The sequence below is a fragment of the Leptodactylus fuscus genome, chromosome 3, assembly GCF_031893055.1.
Source record: "Leptodactylus fuscus isolate aLepFus1 chromosome 3, aLepFus1.hap2, whole genome shotgun sequence".
Lineage (NCBI taxonomy): Eukaryota > Metazoa > Chordata > Amphibia > Anura > Leptodactylidae > Leptodactylus > Leptodactylus fuscus.
The window spans coordinates 103,430,527-103,447,617 of record NC_134267.1 but is presented as its reverse complement, the minus strand read 5'-3'; the positions used below and the strand labels follow the sequence as shown (position 1 = coordinate 103,447,617).

Below are 17,091 nucleotides of genomic sequence, written 5' to 3'. Positions count from 1 at the left end.
ACGCAGATGTGAACGAGTGGTAACACTGTTTCAACATTTGCACAGAAATTCTAGCCCATTCTACTGCAGCAGCCTCAAGCATGTTTGACTTCTGTCGTCGTATCAGTTAGGCTCCGTTCCCACAGAGTAACACACCGCTCATTTAGACACGTAAACATTTGTCAGAGAGAGGCGCTTCAAAACAGATCCCATTGACTTCAATGGGTGCCGGCTTACGCGCACTACCCATTGAAATCGATGGGTTATAAAGCCTTCCATTGATTTCAATGTGTAGCGCGCATAAGCCGGCACCCATTGAAGTCAATGGGATCTGTTTTGAAGCGCCTCGCTCTGACATGTGTTTACATGTCTAAATGAGAGGCGCATTACTTCGTGGGAATGGAGCCTTAAGTTCACACAGTGCTTTTTTGCTGAAGAACTGTGTGCAGGTTTTTAATTGCAACTCACCTGTATGCTAATACTCATTAAACTGAAAACCTCTTGTGTATGGGTCTCATTAGCATACAGGTGAGATGCAAATTAATGTACACTAGACATTATTGCAATGGAAAATTCGCACACAGCTGTTTGGCAAAAAAAGCTATGTGCGAACCAAAACTGAAAAGGGTTCAACACTCTGTGGCAAACTAAGAGAATGGCATTAATACTGAACCCTGTGCTCCTGGGATGAACAACTAGCTTCTAAAAAAAAAAAAATCAATCAATAGAGAAGAATACATTTCAAGGTTTTAAAATACAACATTTCTGCATCAATAAAGTTTATTTTTATCACAATTTACAATTTAAGCTAAGTCCATTGAAAATGTCTTTGTACAAATAAGGGGGAACAATGACATTAGGTCATTCTAGGTAAGCGAAAAATCAATAAAAAAGGCTTCTTGGAAGCAATACATAACCATTACATATAGATTGGACTATAACTATTTGACCTTTGTCATTATCAATTTTAGGATCTCGTAGTGGTAGGCTGGCGTCAGCACTGGCACTCAGCTATGCAGCAGTAACCTTTTCAGCAACTTGTCTTACAGTAGCTCTTCTCTGGGATCAGATCACACAGGCTACATTTTGCTTCCCAAAAGTATGAATGAGACTTAGGCACCGATAACACTTGAACTCTGAGTTGTCCTTTCACATATTCAGTTTGCCATCAATATCTGATCACTGGAAATTATGACTATTCCTCTACAAAAAGTGACACTTGCTATGGAGGGGTTGGAGTGACCGCCTGTATGGCATATGGCAATCGTGTGATCTACATCGGTTTATGAATTCAGGGAAAAGAGGCTGATTTCATGATATAATCCCTTTGAGATTCTGCCACAACATCTTGATAAATTGGTTTGTCTCATAAGGTCACCCTCATTTAGAATACGTGTGAATACATGCTCAATGTTCGACCAACAGTCCTTAGAGTTACGGAAACAGCCAAGCCAGCTGTTTTCAAAAACCCCTATTGACTAGCCCTCACTCCTATTGTTTATTACTTTGTAAGGTCTGTTTTAGTCTGTACATGTACCCTATTATTTGTAAAGTGCTGTGGGATACGTTGGCTCCCATATAAATAAAATGTATGGGGTATTCTTTAACTCTGGACTGTTAATACAAAGAATAGCTATCACAAATCTATCACACGTGACTGAACATACTATTGATGAGTACTATCGGAAACTTTATGAGAAGAACTGTGAGCATGTCTAGTCTTGAATGTACATGCCTTGCCAAGATCAGCATCTACCAGTCCAGTCATGTTTTTACAACTGACAGTACTGTCTCACATTTATTAAAAAATCATGGGCTGTATGAAGAGAGGAAGTAACTTAGGAACAGCCATTGCACAAGAAGCTCAATGATACACACCACCTAAAACACTAAAACATCCCCCTGTTTTGCTGGCATTCTGCATCCACCACCACATTGGGAGCAAAAGTAGAACATCCCCATTATCTTAGGGAGCCTTCACACGGAGTAAACGCACGTGTATTTTTGCAAAATACACGTGTAAAAATAAGACTGCCATTGACTTCAATGATATTTTTTACACGTGTAAAAATACGCCTGTAAAATGCCATTGAAGTCAATGGGAGTCTTATTTTTACACGTGTATTTTGCAAAAATACACGCGCATTTACTCTGTGTGAAGGCTCCCTTAGCAGGGATCTTAGCATTCGGACCACCACAAATCAGCAATGCATCCTCTATCCTATGAATAGGGGATAAATCATTTTCACAGCATAAATAACTATAAACACAGCAATCTTTTGTTCCTCAATTGTAGAAAATATGAGAATGAGTAGCTGCCCTATGCAGAGTACAAGGTCGGAGAGTGGTATCTGAGCGTAAGCCCCCTAACACATCTCCAGAGACTAGGGCCACACAATGAATATGGCCGCAACTCCCATCACACAACCAAAGATCGCTTTGTTGCTCTGCTCATGCTATTGAAAGGAAGTTGCACTGCAACCCCAAAAGTGCCACAACTGTCGCAAAAAAAAGTCAATGTTCAACTTTTTTGCAAAAGTCTCGGTCAAAGCGCCCTCTGGGTCACAATACGACTCCAGTCACACAACAGGAATGGCAACCAAAGGCCCCGTGAGGACATAGCCTAATCCATGTGCATGTAAACAGACCACTAGGGGGCGCTGAGAGGGCCTTTACTATGATGGGCAGTTGTTCGCCCTTGTGTCCATTGACTATAGGGCTGTGACCATCAGGGGGTAAGGGTCATGTATTTGCAAATGATAGAACATGGACTACATGATGTGGAATGAGGGTCTGTCAGACTGGGCTGATCGGCACTGGGACGCTATACACACGACTGCATGCACAGCATCTGTTCTGAGCTGGCGCACCTTTGTAACGTCATACACCGCGACATTCAAGGCTCAACCAATCAATGACCTGTGCTCCTCACATCCATAGAAATAATAGTAATACCAACTTTACTCAACGACTAAACGCACAAGCTGAAAATCAACCATATGCATGCGTCCGTATAACTGAATGTGTTGTCGCCAAGATCACGAGCTCACTACGCCAGCGTCTCTAGCAGCTGAAGGGTGAATGGGGCGGAGCTGGTACGCAGGCCAGAGCAATCGATGTCCGAGCAGTCGATCCTTCCTGAGCGTGGCCGGCTAAGCCTCAGCTGCAGGCAGTCACCGGCGGAGTCCTAACACCTCTCACGTCCCGCCACTGCTGGTCGCTTCCATGGCCCAATAAACATGACGGACTACGCCGAGGAGCAGCGCAATGAGCTGGAGGCTCTGGAGTCTATTTATGCTGACTCCTTCACAGGTGAGCGGCTCCGGGACACCAGGGGCACTGCCTGGCAGCTACACCCCGTGCCGGAGCCTTGTCACCAAGTCCAAAATGGAGCACATAGGAAGTTTCTGCTGGTCATCCTGGAGTGCGCAGCCCAAGCTGGATGGATGGATGACTTCTATGTAGTTCTGGGGAAGGAGGGTGATCACTGAATGGAAGTTTTATTACCATGATCATAGTTTCTGAATATGTCATATGGGGGACCTGATTCCTCTGGGGTTTAGCAGCACCTCATACACATTGTGGGTCAATTATATTAAAATGATCATTGAGCACTCCTAAGGATAAGTCATCAATATTAGAGGGGGTCTGAGGCTTGGGACCCCCACTGATTATTATTATTATGCTTACTTATATAGCGCCATCATATTCCGCTGCGCTTTACAGATATTGTCAGTCACTGTCCCATATTGGGCTCACAATCTACAGTCCCTATCAGTATGTCTTTGGCGTGTGGGAGGAAACCGGAGTACACGGGGAGAACATACAAACTCCTTGTAGATGTCATCCTTGGCAGGATTCGAACCCAGGACTTCAGCGCTGCAAGGCTGCAGTGCTAACCACTGAGCCACCGTACTGCCCACTGATAAGCTGAGTAGCTATTACATAGGATGGAGAAGGAGGCAGATGTGCACACACAGCCTGACATTTTCACTGGGGGTTACGGGGGTCAGAATCTTTGGTATTGATCATCAATATTTTTAGTCAAGGAAACTCCTATAATCCTAGCAAGAACGGTACAACTGATTACTCAACAGAGTGCACACAGCCTGACATTCTCAGCCTCATATGTCTCATCCTATTTTTATAAATGAGTGTCAGGTCACAGAATGGTCTGAGGTAGTGTACGCTGCAGTATTTTCTGCCCAGACCATAGGTTTGTGTGTCTCTGTAGTACACATGGCCCAAAAGTACAGACATATAAATAAAGTCCATGTAGAAAAGTGTTAGAAAATCTTGACAAATGGGATCCATCTTCAAAGACCAAACAAAGCTTCTTGATTTGTACATGACGATGAGCAATTATGACTTTGAATCACAGTTGATTAAAAATTTAACTTCAATTACAATTAATTACCAACAATTTTAGGGGGCATTCACACAGAGTTTCCGTGCGCTGATTCTGACAATTCACGTCAGCATCCGCGCGGAAAAAAAGCCTCCCATTGATTTCAATGGGAGGCTTTTTTTCCACACGGATTCCACGTCAGAATACGCACCAAAATACTCCCATGTGAATGCCCCCTTAGGACACTCACTTTTGTAAATCCCACGCCACCTATTTATGTGCTATGCCAAACCACTGAAATTGGGTTTTGGTTATTCACATTTTAGCAATCCTGATTGGATAATATACAGTTAGTGGTAAATACTATGGCCAATGGCAGTGTGAGACGGCATGGATGCAAAATAACTGAAATAACTGATGTCAGAATGTTCACATCTATTAATCGAGATTTCAGTTCTTTTGCAATTAGTTGCTCAGTGCTATTCATATGTGTGTCAGAAATCATGACATCGGGGGGCCACACGGTGGCTCAGTGGTTAGCACTGCAGCCTTGCAGTGCTGGAGTTCTGGTGTTCAAATCCCGCCAAGGGCGTAAAACCATCTGCAAGGAGTTTGTATGTTCTCCCTGTGTTTGCATGGATTTCCATCCCATATTCCAAAGACATACTGATAGGAAAAATGTACATTGTGAGCTCTATGTGGGGCTCACAATCTACATTTAAAAAACCCCAAAAAAACTGAGTTTAAAAAAAAATTAACTCCCTGTTAAAATGCTGCATTTTCAATATCTTTACTCAAAAAACCCCTGTAGTCAATCTGTTATATTATTATGGTGTTATAGAGCTTAGTAAGCCCTTACATCTATATATTGTACTATGGTAGGTGAATTTTTTTTCATCATGTCATTTCTTTTACTTTCTTGCAGTCTTCTCTACATCCCCACAAAGTTTCTCCATCACTGTGTCCTCAGAAGCCGGAGAAGAAGAAGAAAGTATGTTTGTATAGAGTGGTATTGGGTTTGCGTATTTTATTTTCATAAATAGTCATTTGTTGTAGAAGAAGTAAAATACATCCTTTTATTTATTTATTTTTTTGTTATGTGTTGACATATGGATTTGGGCTAGTAAAACTGTATTCACACAGAAGAATTTGGAGCTGAATTTGAGATTGATCCTGCTTCAAATTTCAGGCTGGTTCTGCCTGAAATCTTCCTTCCATTCATTTTAATGGGAGGCAGATGCAGATTTTTTTTTTCTGCTAATACGAAAAAATTGTCCTGCCTGTTCTTTAGGTAGATTCCATCTGAAGATCCCGGTGTAATTATAGAGCGGTATATCGTGGAGTGGGTTTTTTCAAAAATTGTTTTTGCTTTTTCCATAAAAGAAAACGGTACTATTCCGTTATCGGGCCAGCAGCAGCGCATTTCAGCACCAGCTTTCGGGACAGCAGTTCAGTTCAGCAGCGGGAATTACAATGACATCCGAGGACTGCTGGCCCGATGCTTGTGCCCAGTAGCCAGTACATCAATGACCCCCCCCCTCCATCTCCTCCTCCTTCCAGTGCTGCCCCCCAGCTCTCCTTACATCTACCCCGTACCCTCTCCCCGCCACATGACTAAGCCGATGCTGGCCCGATGATAGAGGCCGTGCTTGTGTGTAGTAGGCAGTACATCGATCGATGCCCTCATCCTCCTCTTCCTTCCAGTGCTGCCCCCCAGCTCTTCTTACATCTGCCCCGTACCCTCTCCCTGTAATAGGCCTCACCGTAAATCTTGAGCAATGAATGCTACTAGATAGCCGCCGGACGCTGCAGAAAGTTTGTCCCTCCGGCTCGCTGTAGCTCACCGTTCCTATAGTCGGCGTGTTTCTTGTCAGGGCCTGGATTGAGCCCCGGTGTCTTTCCTTTCGGTCTCGGTACTAGCGCTGAGGTGAGGCCTAGTCGTGTGGCGGGGAGAGGGTACGGGGAAGATGTAAGGAGAGCTGGGGGGCAGCACTGGCAGGAGGAGAAGGATGGGGGAGGGGGGTCATCGATGTACTGGTTACTGGGCACAAGCATCGGGCCAGCAGTCCTCGGATGTCATTGTAATTCCCGCTGCTGAACTGCTGTCCCGAAAGCTGCTGCTGAACTGCGCTGCTGCTGGCCCGATAACGGAATAGTACCATATTTTGTTTTACAGATGTAGAAATAACTTTGAAGTTTACTTATGTGGAGTCCTATCCAGATGAAGCTCCACTATATGAAATAGTTTCACAAGAGAACCTTGAGGATAGTGATGCTTCTGCTGTGTTAGCCTTATTAGAGGAGCAGGTGAGTTCCACACTTCACCATAGTGTTGTTTTTGTGCAGTGTTTATCCACATGTGCCTCAGAGGTCACAGTTATGCCTGTACAGGTGCCATGCATTCCTGTAAATGTATTTTTTTGCATTGTAAAAAGTCTCATGTATACTAATACGCAAGACACTTTTTGACATTTGAATATTAAAGCTCTGTCCCCCTGGGGCTTAATCTCTCACTTTGCCCTGCCCAGGCCCTTGCATACTCACAGGAACATAGCAAGCACTTTAATGACATTAATTGCAGTATATTTTTACATGTTCTCTGCAATTGGTAATAAAAACATGTTAACATATGCTGTAATAAAATCAGTGGTGTGCAGCACTTCTGCCTCCAGCCTGAACAATTAATGTATGAGCAGAGACCATAGCTGCTGCATGTCCGTGTGTAATTGACTGTAATCTATTACAGCTGTTAACCTGTTTCTCTCCAATGACAGAGGACAGGTTAACAGATGCTGTAATCAATAACTCCTTGCTGATATCCACCTCTAATTCCTGCAGTCAGAGACCAGATTCTGATCGTGTGCATTTAGTCCATCTGAGGTCACCCGTTCCCCCTTTAAACACCTCCAGACACAGTCCTTTTCTCTTCACTTCCCTTGCCTCTTCTATATGTTTCTGGTACTGCTCCTGTGTAGTGAAAATGTGAGAGCTGTCCGTTGTGTAACACACTTGGGAGCCTTGTGAAGACTCCAAAGTCTTATGAAAATAACCTGTTGTAGGCTCGATAGTTATACAGTGATTCTGCCATAAACTGCAATACAGTTGTTGGGCTTTTATAAAATGCTTATAAAAATTCAAATACCCCCCCCCCCCCCTTTCGAATATTTATATCTTAACATGAACACTGTAGTGGTGAAAAACATCAAAATAGCGTAAAAAATGATCGAAATGTTCATTTCGACATTTCCCAAAATTGTATAAGTAAAAAACTACATTTGTGGCGTGCAGCAAAAAGACACTGTACGTGGCTGTCAGAATATGACAACTAAAATAATTTTTTACATTTTTCAAAGACTTGAATTTTTATTAACGTTTTAGACTATAACATACTGTATAAATTTGGGTGTGCTATAATCACGCCATCCCAAAGAAAATAAGGAACGTGTCATTTTGTAGCACATGCTGAACGTTGTGTGTTTAAAAAAAAAAAAAAAAAAATCTGTAGTGCCAAAGATGTAAAAAATGCTGTATCTTGTCACAGAAAAACAGCGAGGAATTTTCCCATAGAGAGAGATTAGAGAAAAAAATGTATGCAAAGTAAATATAATAAGAAAAAAAAAATCACCGTGATGTATCGTGTAAAGTTGTGCCCCTCTTAAATCGACATGTTACACAAGCGTCCGCTGTGGCGCATGGGGTTGTATGAGATTAGAAAAGCATAGCTGCTTACTTACAGAAACTGTGCCACTGTTGCACATGGGCAGAGGCTGGTACTGCAGTTCAGTCCTATGTCCACCATTTAATCCCTTGAGTGCATACTTAGATAGGCAGGTAAAAAAAATATATACTGACACCTTGTATAGAACTGTTTTTAATTCCACCCGAATAAAGCAATCTGTCCTGATAGCTGTTTCAGTTGTCAAAAACCAAGTACCTTTCTGTATGTATCCTGCTATTAGATTAGAAATGGAAATCCTTGTACTTTTTAAATGAATATTTCATCTTGTGATTCTAACAAATGCATAGGCACGGTCACATTTCCATGTAATGAGTAATGCTAGTGTTGTCTCTTGGCAGTTGAATAAACTGATAACATAAACTCTGAACCCTGAAATCTTTTGTAGGTTCAGGAGAACCTGGGGATGGTGATGATCTTTACTCTAGTGTCTGCTGTCCAAGATAAACTCAATGAAATTATAGACCAAATAAAAACTAGAAGAGAAGAGGAAAAAGTAAAGAAGGAAAAGGAGGCAGAAGAAGCAGAAAAGGTAAATGTTACTATAAAGTACACTAATAAATGTTCTGGAGCATCTTTTCTTAAATCTATGTTGCATGTTCCTCTGATATTCCTTCTAGAAAATTATGAATAAAATGACAGCTGTGTATAACAATTTACCTTGTCCATGGAATGCGCCCCAACACTTTCTGACACTATCAGCATTGATTCTATGGTATCAGGGGCTCACCCACAACTGGTAACTCCTTCATGTCAATTCATTCATAAATGTAAAGGATGAAAAACAGAGAAATTGTACAACGGAGGGTTCAATGAAAAGATGTTCCAAACTTTGCCATGATTGGTTCTGTGTAACCTCTTAGGCTAGGTTCACACAGCGGAAAATGAAGAGAAATTCCGCTGTAGCTTTCTTCTGCTGATTAGGCCCAGATGAATGATCCTAATAGGCAGGGACTCCGAGCCACTGAGTCTGCGTCAGGATCAAGCAGGAGGCTAATTTTTCCGCTGTCTCCTTCTGTGCTTAACGGCTTCAAAAATGTTTTTAAAAGATTTTTTTTTTTTTTTAAAATGTAGCTTTGACTCCCATAACTTTTTATTTTTCTGTCTGGAGTTGTGTGAGGGCTTGTGCTGGAAGCTGCTAGTGGACATACAGTGTATGCAGTGCTGCCCCTATTCAAGTAATGGGAGCAGCACAGAAGTTCCCTCTATTGCTGGGGTAGGCAACCTTCGGCTCTCCAGCTGTTGTAAAACTACAATTGACATCATGTATACTTGCTCTGGTGTTCTTGGAACTCCCATGGAAGGGAATGGAGCATGCTGGGAGTTGTAGTCTCACAGCAGCTGGAGTGCTGAAGGTTGCTGACCCCTGCTCTATTGCATAGCGCTCGTTCTCCGCAACTGCAGGGAATTTTGAATAGGACTGGTGCTGCCTTTCCACAAGTAGCCTTCAGCTTATCTGTGAAAGGTTCAGATGTTTGGACTCTGACAGATCAAAAATTGATGTCCAAACTTGTGGATAGGTAATCAGTATGAAGAATAAATTTTAATAAATAATAAATAAAGAATAAATTTGGGGCTGGAAAACCCCTTAATAACCTTCATTACTTTTGTGGAAGCTTAGGCCAATCAAAGGCCTTAGGAAAGGTCACGGGTAGAGATGAGCAAACACTAAAATGTTCGAGGTTCGAAATTCGATTCAAACAGCCGCTCACTGTTCGAGTGTTCGAATGGGTTTCGAACCCCGTTATAGTCTATGGGGAACATAAACTCGTTAAGGGGGAAACCCAAATTCGTGTCTGGAGGGTCACCAAGTCCACTATGACACCCCAGGAAATGATACCAACACCCTGGAATGACACTGGGACAGCAGGGGAAGCATGTCTGGGGGCATAAAAGTTACTTTATTTCATGGAAATCCCTGTCAGTTTGCGATTTTCGCAAGCTAACTTTTCCCCATAGAAATGCATTGGCCAGTGCTGATTGGCCAGAGTACGGAACTCGACCAATCAGCGCTGGCTCTGCTGGAGGAGGCGGAGTCTAAGATCGCTCCACACCAGTCTCCATTCAGGTCCGACCTTAGACTCCGCCTCCTCCGGCAGAGCCAGCGCTGATTGGCCGAAGGCTGGCCAATGCATTCCTATGCGAATGCAGAGACTTAGCAGTGCTGAGTCAGTTTTGCTCAACTACACATCTGATGCACACTCGGCACTGCTACATCAGATGTAGCAATCTGATGTAGCAGAGCCGAGGGTGCACTAGAACCCCTGTGCAAACTCAGTTCACGCTAATAGAATGCATTGGCCAGCGCTGATTGGCCAATGCATTCTATTAGCCCGATGAAGTAGAGCTGAATGTGTGTGCTAAGCACACACATTCAGCACTGCTTCATCACGCCAATACAATGCATTAGCCAGTGCTGATTGGCCAGAGTACGGAATTCGGCCAATCAGCGCTGGCTCTGCTGGAGGAGGCGGAGTCTAAGGTCGGACCTGAATGGAGACTGGTGTGGAGCGATCTTAGACTCCGCCTCCTCCAGCAGAGCCAGCGCTGATTGGCCGAATTCCGTACTCTGACCAATCAGCGCTGGCCAATGCATTCTATTAGCTTGATGAAGCAGAGTGTGCACAAGGGTTCAAGCGCACCCTCGGCTCTGATGTAGCAGAGCCGAGGGTGCACAAGGGTTCAAGTGCACCCTCGGCTCTCCTACATCAGAGCCGAGGGTGCGCTTGAACCCTTGTGCAGCCTCAGCTCTGCTACATCAGAGCCGAGGGTGCGCTTGAACCCTTGTGCACACTCTGCTTCATCAAGCTAATAGAATGCATTGGCCAGCACTGATTGGCCAGAGTACGGAATTCGGCCAATCAGCGCTGGCCAATGCATCCCTATGGGAAAAAGTTTATCTCACAAAAATCACAATTACACACCCGATAGAGCCCCAAAAAGTTATTTTTAATAACATTCCCCCCTAAATAAAGGTTATCCCTAGCTATCCCTGCCTGTACAGCTATCCCTGTCTCATAGTCACAAAGTTCACATTCTCATATGACCCGGATTTGAAATCCACTATTCGTCTAAAATGGAGGTCACCTGATTTCGGCAGCCAATGACTTTTTCCAATTTTTTTCAATGCCCCCAGTGTCGTAGTTCCTGTCCCACCTCCCCTGCGCTGTTATTGGTGCAAAAAAGGCGCCAGGGAAGGTGGGAGGGGAATCGAATTTTGGCGCACTTTACCACGTGGTGTTCGATTCGAACATGGCGAACACCCTGATATCCGATCGAACATGTGTTCGATAGAACACTGTTCGCTCATCTCTAGTCACGGGATGTCACAGGTAGTGATGTCCCGTGTCCATTGCTGAGGCCACTGATAGATGAGTATGGTTTTGGGCTTTTTTTATGGACACAATTATAGTCAATCCATCAACCCTTTTTCCATTCTTCTGGTCCAAAAGAAGATAAGAATGGTTGTGAATGTAGCGTTACGTGTAAATTCTTTTAAGATTTTATTATTCTTTTTACAAATGACAGAGCTAAAAGGCCGCCTTTATGCCTCTACTTTCATAAGTATCCCTTCATCACATTACAGGGGACCAGCAGGGTAGCCTCCCCATCATACTAATAACAGATGCTGTGGTTACATTTGGCCTAAGCATTTAAAGTGTTAAATAACAGTTTAACCAAATTAAACAACGGTTGAAAGTTTTATTTTGTTTTTGTTTTGTTTTCTAGTCTTGGCTGTTGCAATTCAGTGATAGCTGTAGATTTTTGGCACTAGGTGCGAAGTATGTAGTATAGTACTGTTTTAGAAGCACTGGATGACAGGATAAGCTTCTTTAAATTTTGGGAATAATATGTGTCAGAAACCCGAGCATGATTTTCTTATTGTGAACAGGTTATCTGGAAGGCACAGTACTTTCCAGAGAAGATAACCCAGCCACAATAAGGAAATGATGGCTGAGTTTCAGACAATAGAAAGTTCTAGACCATAGACCGTTCTTGCTTTAATCATTGTATCCATTGACAACCTATCAAGACAAAACTGTTCCCAATAAGATGGTTAGGGAAAAAATTTTAAGACTATACAGAATTTTTATTTATATTTATTTGCAAAAAAGTTTTAATTGACCCAAATTTCAATATAGTTGTGTTCATAGGCAAACCTCTTTAATGGGATAATAGGGGTAGAGGAACTCCTTGCTGAGGACTTGGGTCTGCAGTCTACCTGGAAGTGCTTGGTTAGATCATTGCTAAGTGTGTGTTCACATCTGCTCCCTGGTCTCCGCTTTCAGCTTTCCATCTTCTGCTCAAGAAACTGGACAGGAGACGGAATCCGGGAGTCACTTTTCAAACCCATTCATTAGAATGGTTTTGCAGAGTGTCCATCCGTGAGCATTTTGTGGTCTCCGCGGCAAAACGTTTTTTTTTTTTTTTTAACTGGACACAAAATCGGACATGCAGGACTTTGTGTCCGATTTAAAAAAAAAAAACGGTTTTGCCACGGAGATCACAAAACTCTCACGGGCAGACACTGTCTGGTGGGTTTCTGTCTCCTGTTGGCAGCAGACGGAAACCTGAAAGTGGAGACCGGGGCGCAGATGTGAACCCACCCTAATGGGAACTTTACAGACTGTTTTCTATTAATTTTTATACATTAATAAAATATATTACAAAAATGTTTACCACACAACCCCTAACACAATAATGAAATGAAATGGGAGTTACACTTTGAATGCAATAAAACATGATTGTAAATATTACTCAGTTTATCTGAACAGACTTGGTCATTTATATGTAACTGATCATTTATGTAGAAACGTTTCCATGGAACTCCTGTAACCATTGAAAATTTTCTGAGTTGGAAAGCCAAATTTGATTCCGAGATGATAGAAATGAAGAGGAAAAGACAAAAAGAAGAGGAACAAGCAGGCAAAAGTAAATTAACCGGTAAGTCCGTTGCCACTTGCATTGTATCCATTGATTGTAACATGGTCCCACTAGTTTCACCCAATTGAAGAGAGAGCCATAGAAACATGTGTTATCGCACAGTATAAAGTAGTCTCATTTTTTCATCTCTCACACAAACTTTTGGCAGCGATGTAATGCAAACTTTAAAACTGACATTTATGGAATGATCAGACATTGTTCTATTGGCTATAACTTGGCAGATCTCATTTATAGAAGTATCAGAAAGTACAATCAGATGTCAGGACTAGATTATCTGTGTAACAGGACTTTTCATTTTGAAAAATATTTATGTTTGTTGAAAAATTGTTTTGTGCAGGAAAGCAGCTTTTTGAAACAGATCATAACCTGGACACCTCTGACATCAAATTTCTGGAAGAAGGTAAGTTATCAATGTTATACGCACAATGTCTGCTCTCTATCTGTGCATATATTGCCACAGGATTTTTATACATACTGCCTCAGGACCTGTATCACCGAGGGGGAATTTTAACTTTTGTAACGGAGGAAAAATAAGGCGGCTTCCATCTTTTTATATTAGAAAGAATGGGAACAGATGCCAGATGGAGGGGACTCCCTCTGTATATGACACGATATCGCCATGTATGTGCGTTGTTCGTATTCTAGAACAGATGTTAGCAAAGAACATTTATAACATTCCCTAATTCATATTTGCTATGGAAGTTAGAGAAACTCCATGAAACAGCTGTGTTTGGCTGTCTCTAACTCCAGAGCTCCTCACGAAGGAGGAACATGGGGCTATAATAACCTTTTAATATGTTTTTCTATGCTGTAACATGCAGCTATAGATATCTCCTAGCTATTGACGGTGCTACATCGGTATCAGTCATTCTATCTCCTTTAAAGTCCATTACTCTTATCCTATGATATTAGAGAGGACCCTTCATGTCCTCATAGAAGTGTGGCTTTATATACGGCTAGAAAGTCCACCATAGACTTGTACTGGGGGTGTTCCTCACAACTCGGCGTCTTCGCTGGCGGGTAATGAATGCTCCCTCTCACAATATAAGGCTGTGTTAGCGTATGGGGGGGGGGGGGGGGTGAGCTGTTCCTCACATCCCAGCGATTCTAGTAACCATAACAAATAATCTGTTATGGTAAAGACAATACCCATATCTACTGTGTCCAAAAAGAAAACAACGGTTCCCAGCCCAGAGAAACAACATGTGGATTAGGAGAAAAACATTGTCAGGTGCACGAAAAAGAAACCTCCCGGTTCAGACGAAAACTAGAAATATATAAATATTTGAGCACTAAGTTAATTCAATAAAATGTAGATGTAGAAAAATATGTATAAAAATACATAGTGCACAAGAAACCAGAAAAAGGTAAAAATGGAAAAACACACTAACGACATGTAGTCACAAGGACAATGAAAAACACGAAACATAGTGATACACTAGCTGCCTACGCGTTTCAAGGCAATAACACCTTACTCATTTTTACTTTTTCTGGTTTCTTGTGCAATAAAGACTACGTTTTATTGAATTAACTTGTCATTGGTGCTGAAATATTTTTGTATACCCATATCTACTGGGGTACTTAGTGTCCTGTCCATCAAGTAGTCAAAGCCTGCTCACCAGAATACAGGAAGTGAAAAGAAGAGAGAGCAGGCAAATGGCAAAACCCCTTTAACTCTTGACTTAGTGGTCAGGAGAAAGAGCTACCCATACCTATCTCTTCCATATTTGGTGAGATGAGAAAACCCCATTAAACTTGAAATTACGAGGTAGTGTAACTTTTCGGGGTAGTGGGAGAGCGGCTAACTTATTTGGCCTAGAAGTAGATTTATTGATAAAATATATATATTTAGAATTGTACTTATGAATAGCCACTAGCCATATGTAATAGGAACATGTGCTTAAAGGAGTTTTCTAATCTAAAAAATATTGGTGACCCATCCAAAAGATATGTCATTAATATCAGATCAGTAGGAGTCTGACACAGCAACTCCTCAGCAATTAAGCAGTTGATGCGCAAAGAATGGCACAGGAAGCAGACAGATCTGTCCTCTTTTTAGTGGCCAAACCAGGTTACTGTAGATCATCTCCCTTTACTTGAATGGGAGAAGAGCTGTAGTTACCTGGTTTGGCCACGACACAGGAAAATGAGCTGCCTGCTTCCAACTCCATTCTCTGTGTTTCAGCTAATGAGAACCGCTTATCTGTAGGCATATCTCCCAACTGAACTTATAATTGATTATATCATCTTAATATAGGCCATCAGTATTTTTTGCATAGAAAAACACCTTTCTCATTAAAAGGGAATCTGTGTAGTAGTAACATAGTCGTGTGTGTTATTCTATATGTTGTACATGTATCAATGTTTCCTCTTTACCTTGCAGCTGGTAATAGTGTTGAAGTGGATGAATCTCTATTCCAAGAATTGGATGATTTAGAATTGGATGATGAAGATGACTTGGATTACAACCCCATAGATTTAGAAAGTGACTGATCAACTTGTTCTCACTGCTCTATAAAAGTCAGGAAAGTCACAGTATCTGTGACTAATACATATACATCCACTGCTGGTAAACTGTTTTTTTAAGTCATGTTTTAATTATCAGGAGATTTTTCTTCTGAACACTGCAAAAATCACACTGAATAAAGTGACTTAAACTCAGTCGATTGCAAAGTTTTTAATTTCTTTGTTTTGTTGAACTAAATGGAAAAATAGCACTCTACCTGTATCCCAGGCACTGGGTCATTGTAGCTTTATATGTGATTTTATATTTTAAATGCACAAATGCCACAAAGAAACATGTGACAGCTCAGCCACAAATTTATTATAAGAAATTTGATGTCTTATGGTTTTACATATCCTAACTCTATATATTACTTAAGGCTTCTTGTGTTGGGTTAGTTTTAGCTTTTAATGGCATATTTTTGGAGTTTATAAAGAATCGTAAAAAAAGTAAATAAATAAAAAAAAAAATACACACACACACACTAGCATCTGCCCACGACTTCGTCCGCGGGTTGTTCTTGGGGACATCCTGAGGATATATATGGAACTGCTGTTGGCTATGATGCGCCCACGCCTTGGCTCTACTACATCTGTGGATATGCACACTATACTGCGGTTTATGTACATCTCTGCATATGGGGGGGCAATTGTGCCCCCCACCCCACGGCCCCCTCGATTCGGCAACATCTCTGCGTATGCATAGTATACTGGTGTGTATGTGCATAGGGGGGACAATTGTCACGTGGCCCCACGCCTGGGCTCTGCATATGCGCAGTGGACTATGGCGTATGGCCTTCTGTGCATATGGGGGGGGCAATGGGCAACCCCCCAGCGCCTTCCCCCCGACACCACCCGGGTATGTATATAAATAACACTCTAGCATTTATTATCTTTGTCAATCTGGTACTGCAATAGCTTATTAGATCCATTTAGGTCACTACAAGTTTTGCACAATGACATTTTAAAAAGAATGCATATATTTTTGTGTCACAGCTTTCCAAGACCCTTAAAACTTTATCTTTTCGGATGATGAAGGGCTTGTTTTTTTTCCTGCTACTACTACTGAGTTGTAGTGTATTATGTCTGGTAGTGATATACTGGTAAGCAGGATATTAGGCTAACTTGAATGTCAGGCCTGAGGACTTTTGCAAAGCCTTCAGCAACCCCAACAACTGTACAGTCACATTTTAGGGATGCTTGTGAGGTTACAAAGGTAAATTCACTCTGTGCTAAATCTATTCAGGTGCTGTTCGTTGCTCTTCACTGTTGTGCCTAAATCAGGGGTGCATAATTTGTTCCCCATCTGTGCTAGACTGAAACACAATTGACAATGTGTTTGTGAAAAATACTTGTTGATTAACAACCCTATTTTTTTTTTTTGTAGTAATTTTTGAATGCTTTAACGTGCCAAAGTGGTTTAGAGGTTTTTGTTAATGGTAAATTTAAATTTTTTTTCATAAATTGGTCAAATTAAAATTATTTTTTTTCTAATTTGTGCCCAAATTTCCTAAGTTTGAAATTATTTGCTTCTGATACAGATTGGTATTCCACGCAAATTTTTTTTATGGGAATTTATCAC

The 17,091-nt window shown here is 41.7% G+C and overlaps 1 protein-coding gene across 1 annotated transcript; it reads left to right on the top strand.

Moving 5' to 3' along the window:
- The first annotated feature begins 3,092 nt into the window (after positions 1 to 3,092).
- On the top strand, positions 3,093 to 15,671 carry RWDD1 (RWD domain containing 1). Its single transcript, XM_075266643.1, has 7 exons — positions 3,093 to 3,291; positions 5,253 to 5,318; positions 6,504 to 6,634; positions 8,452 to 8,595; positions 12,875 to 13,007; positions 13,345 to 13,407; positions 15,391 to 15,671. Exons 1-7 carry the CDS (start codon positions 3,219 to 3,221, stop codon positions 15,498 to 15,500), a joined length of 720 nt encoding a protein of 239 aa, XP_075122744.1. The 5' UTR covers positions 3,093 to 3,218; the 3' UTR covers positions 15,501 to 15,671.
- Positions 15,672 to 17,091: the final 1,420 nt, after the last annotated feature.

Bases quoted from the DNA above. Each gene is read 5' to 3' on its own strand.
- RWDD1 (XM_075266643.1), top strand. From the start codon at position 3,219: ATGACGGACTACGCCGAGGAGCAGCGCAATGAGCTGGAGGCTCTGGAG. The intron at 3,292-5,252 runs GTGAGCGGCTCC...ACTTTCTTGCAG, and splicing joins TTATGCTGACTCCTTCACAG to TCTTCTCTACATCCCCACAA. The intron at 5,319-6,503 runs GTATGTTTGTAT...TTTGTTTTACAG, and splicing joins AGCCGGAGAAGAAGAAGAAA to ATGTAGAAATAACTTTGAAG.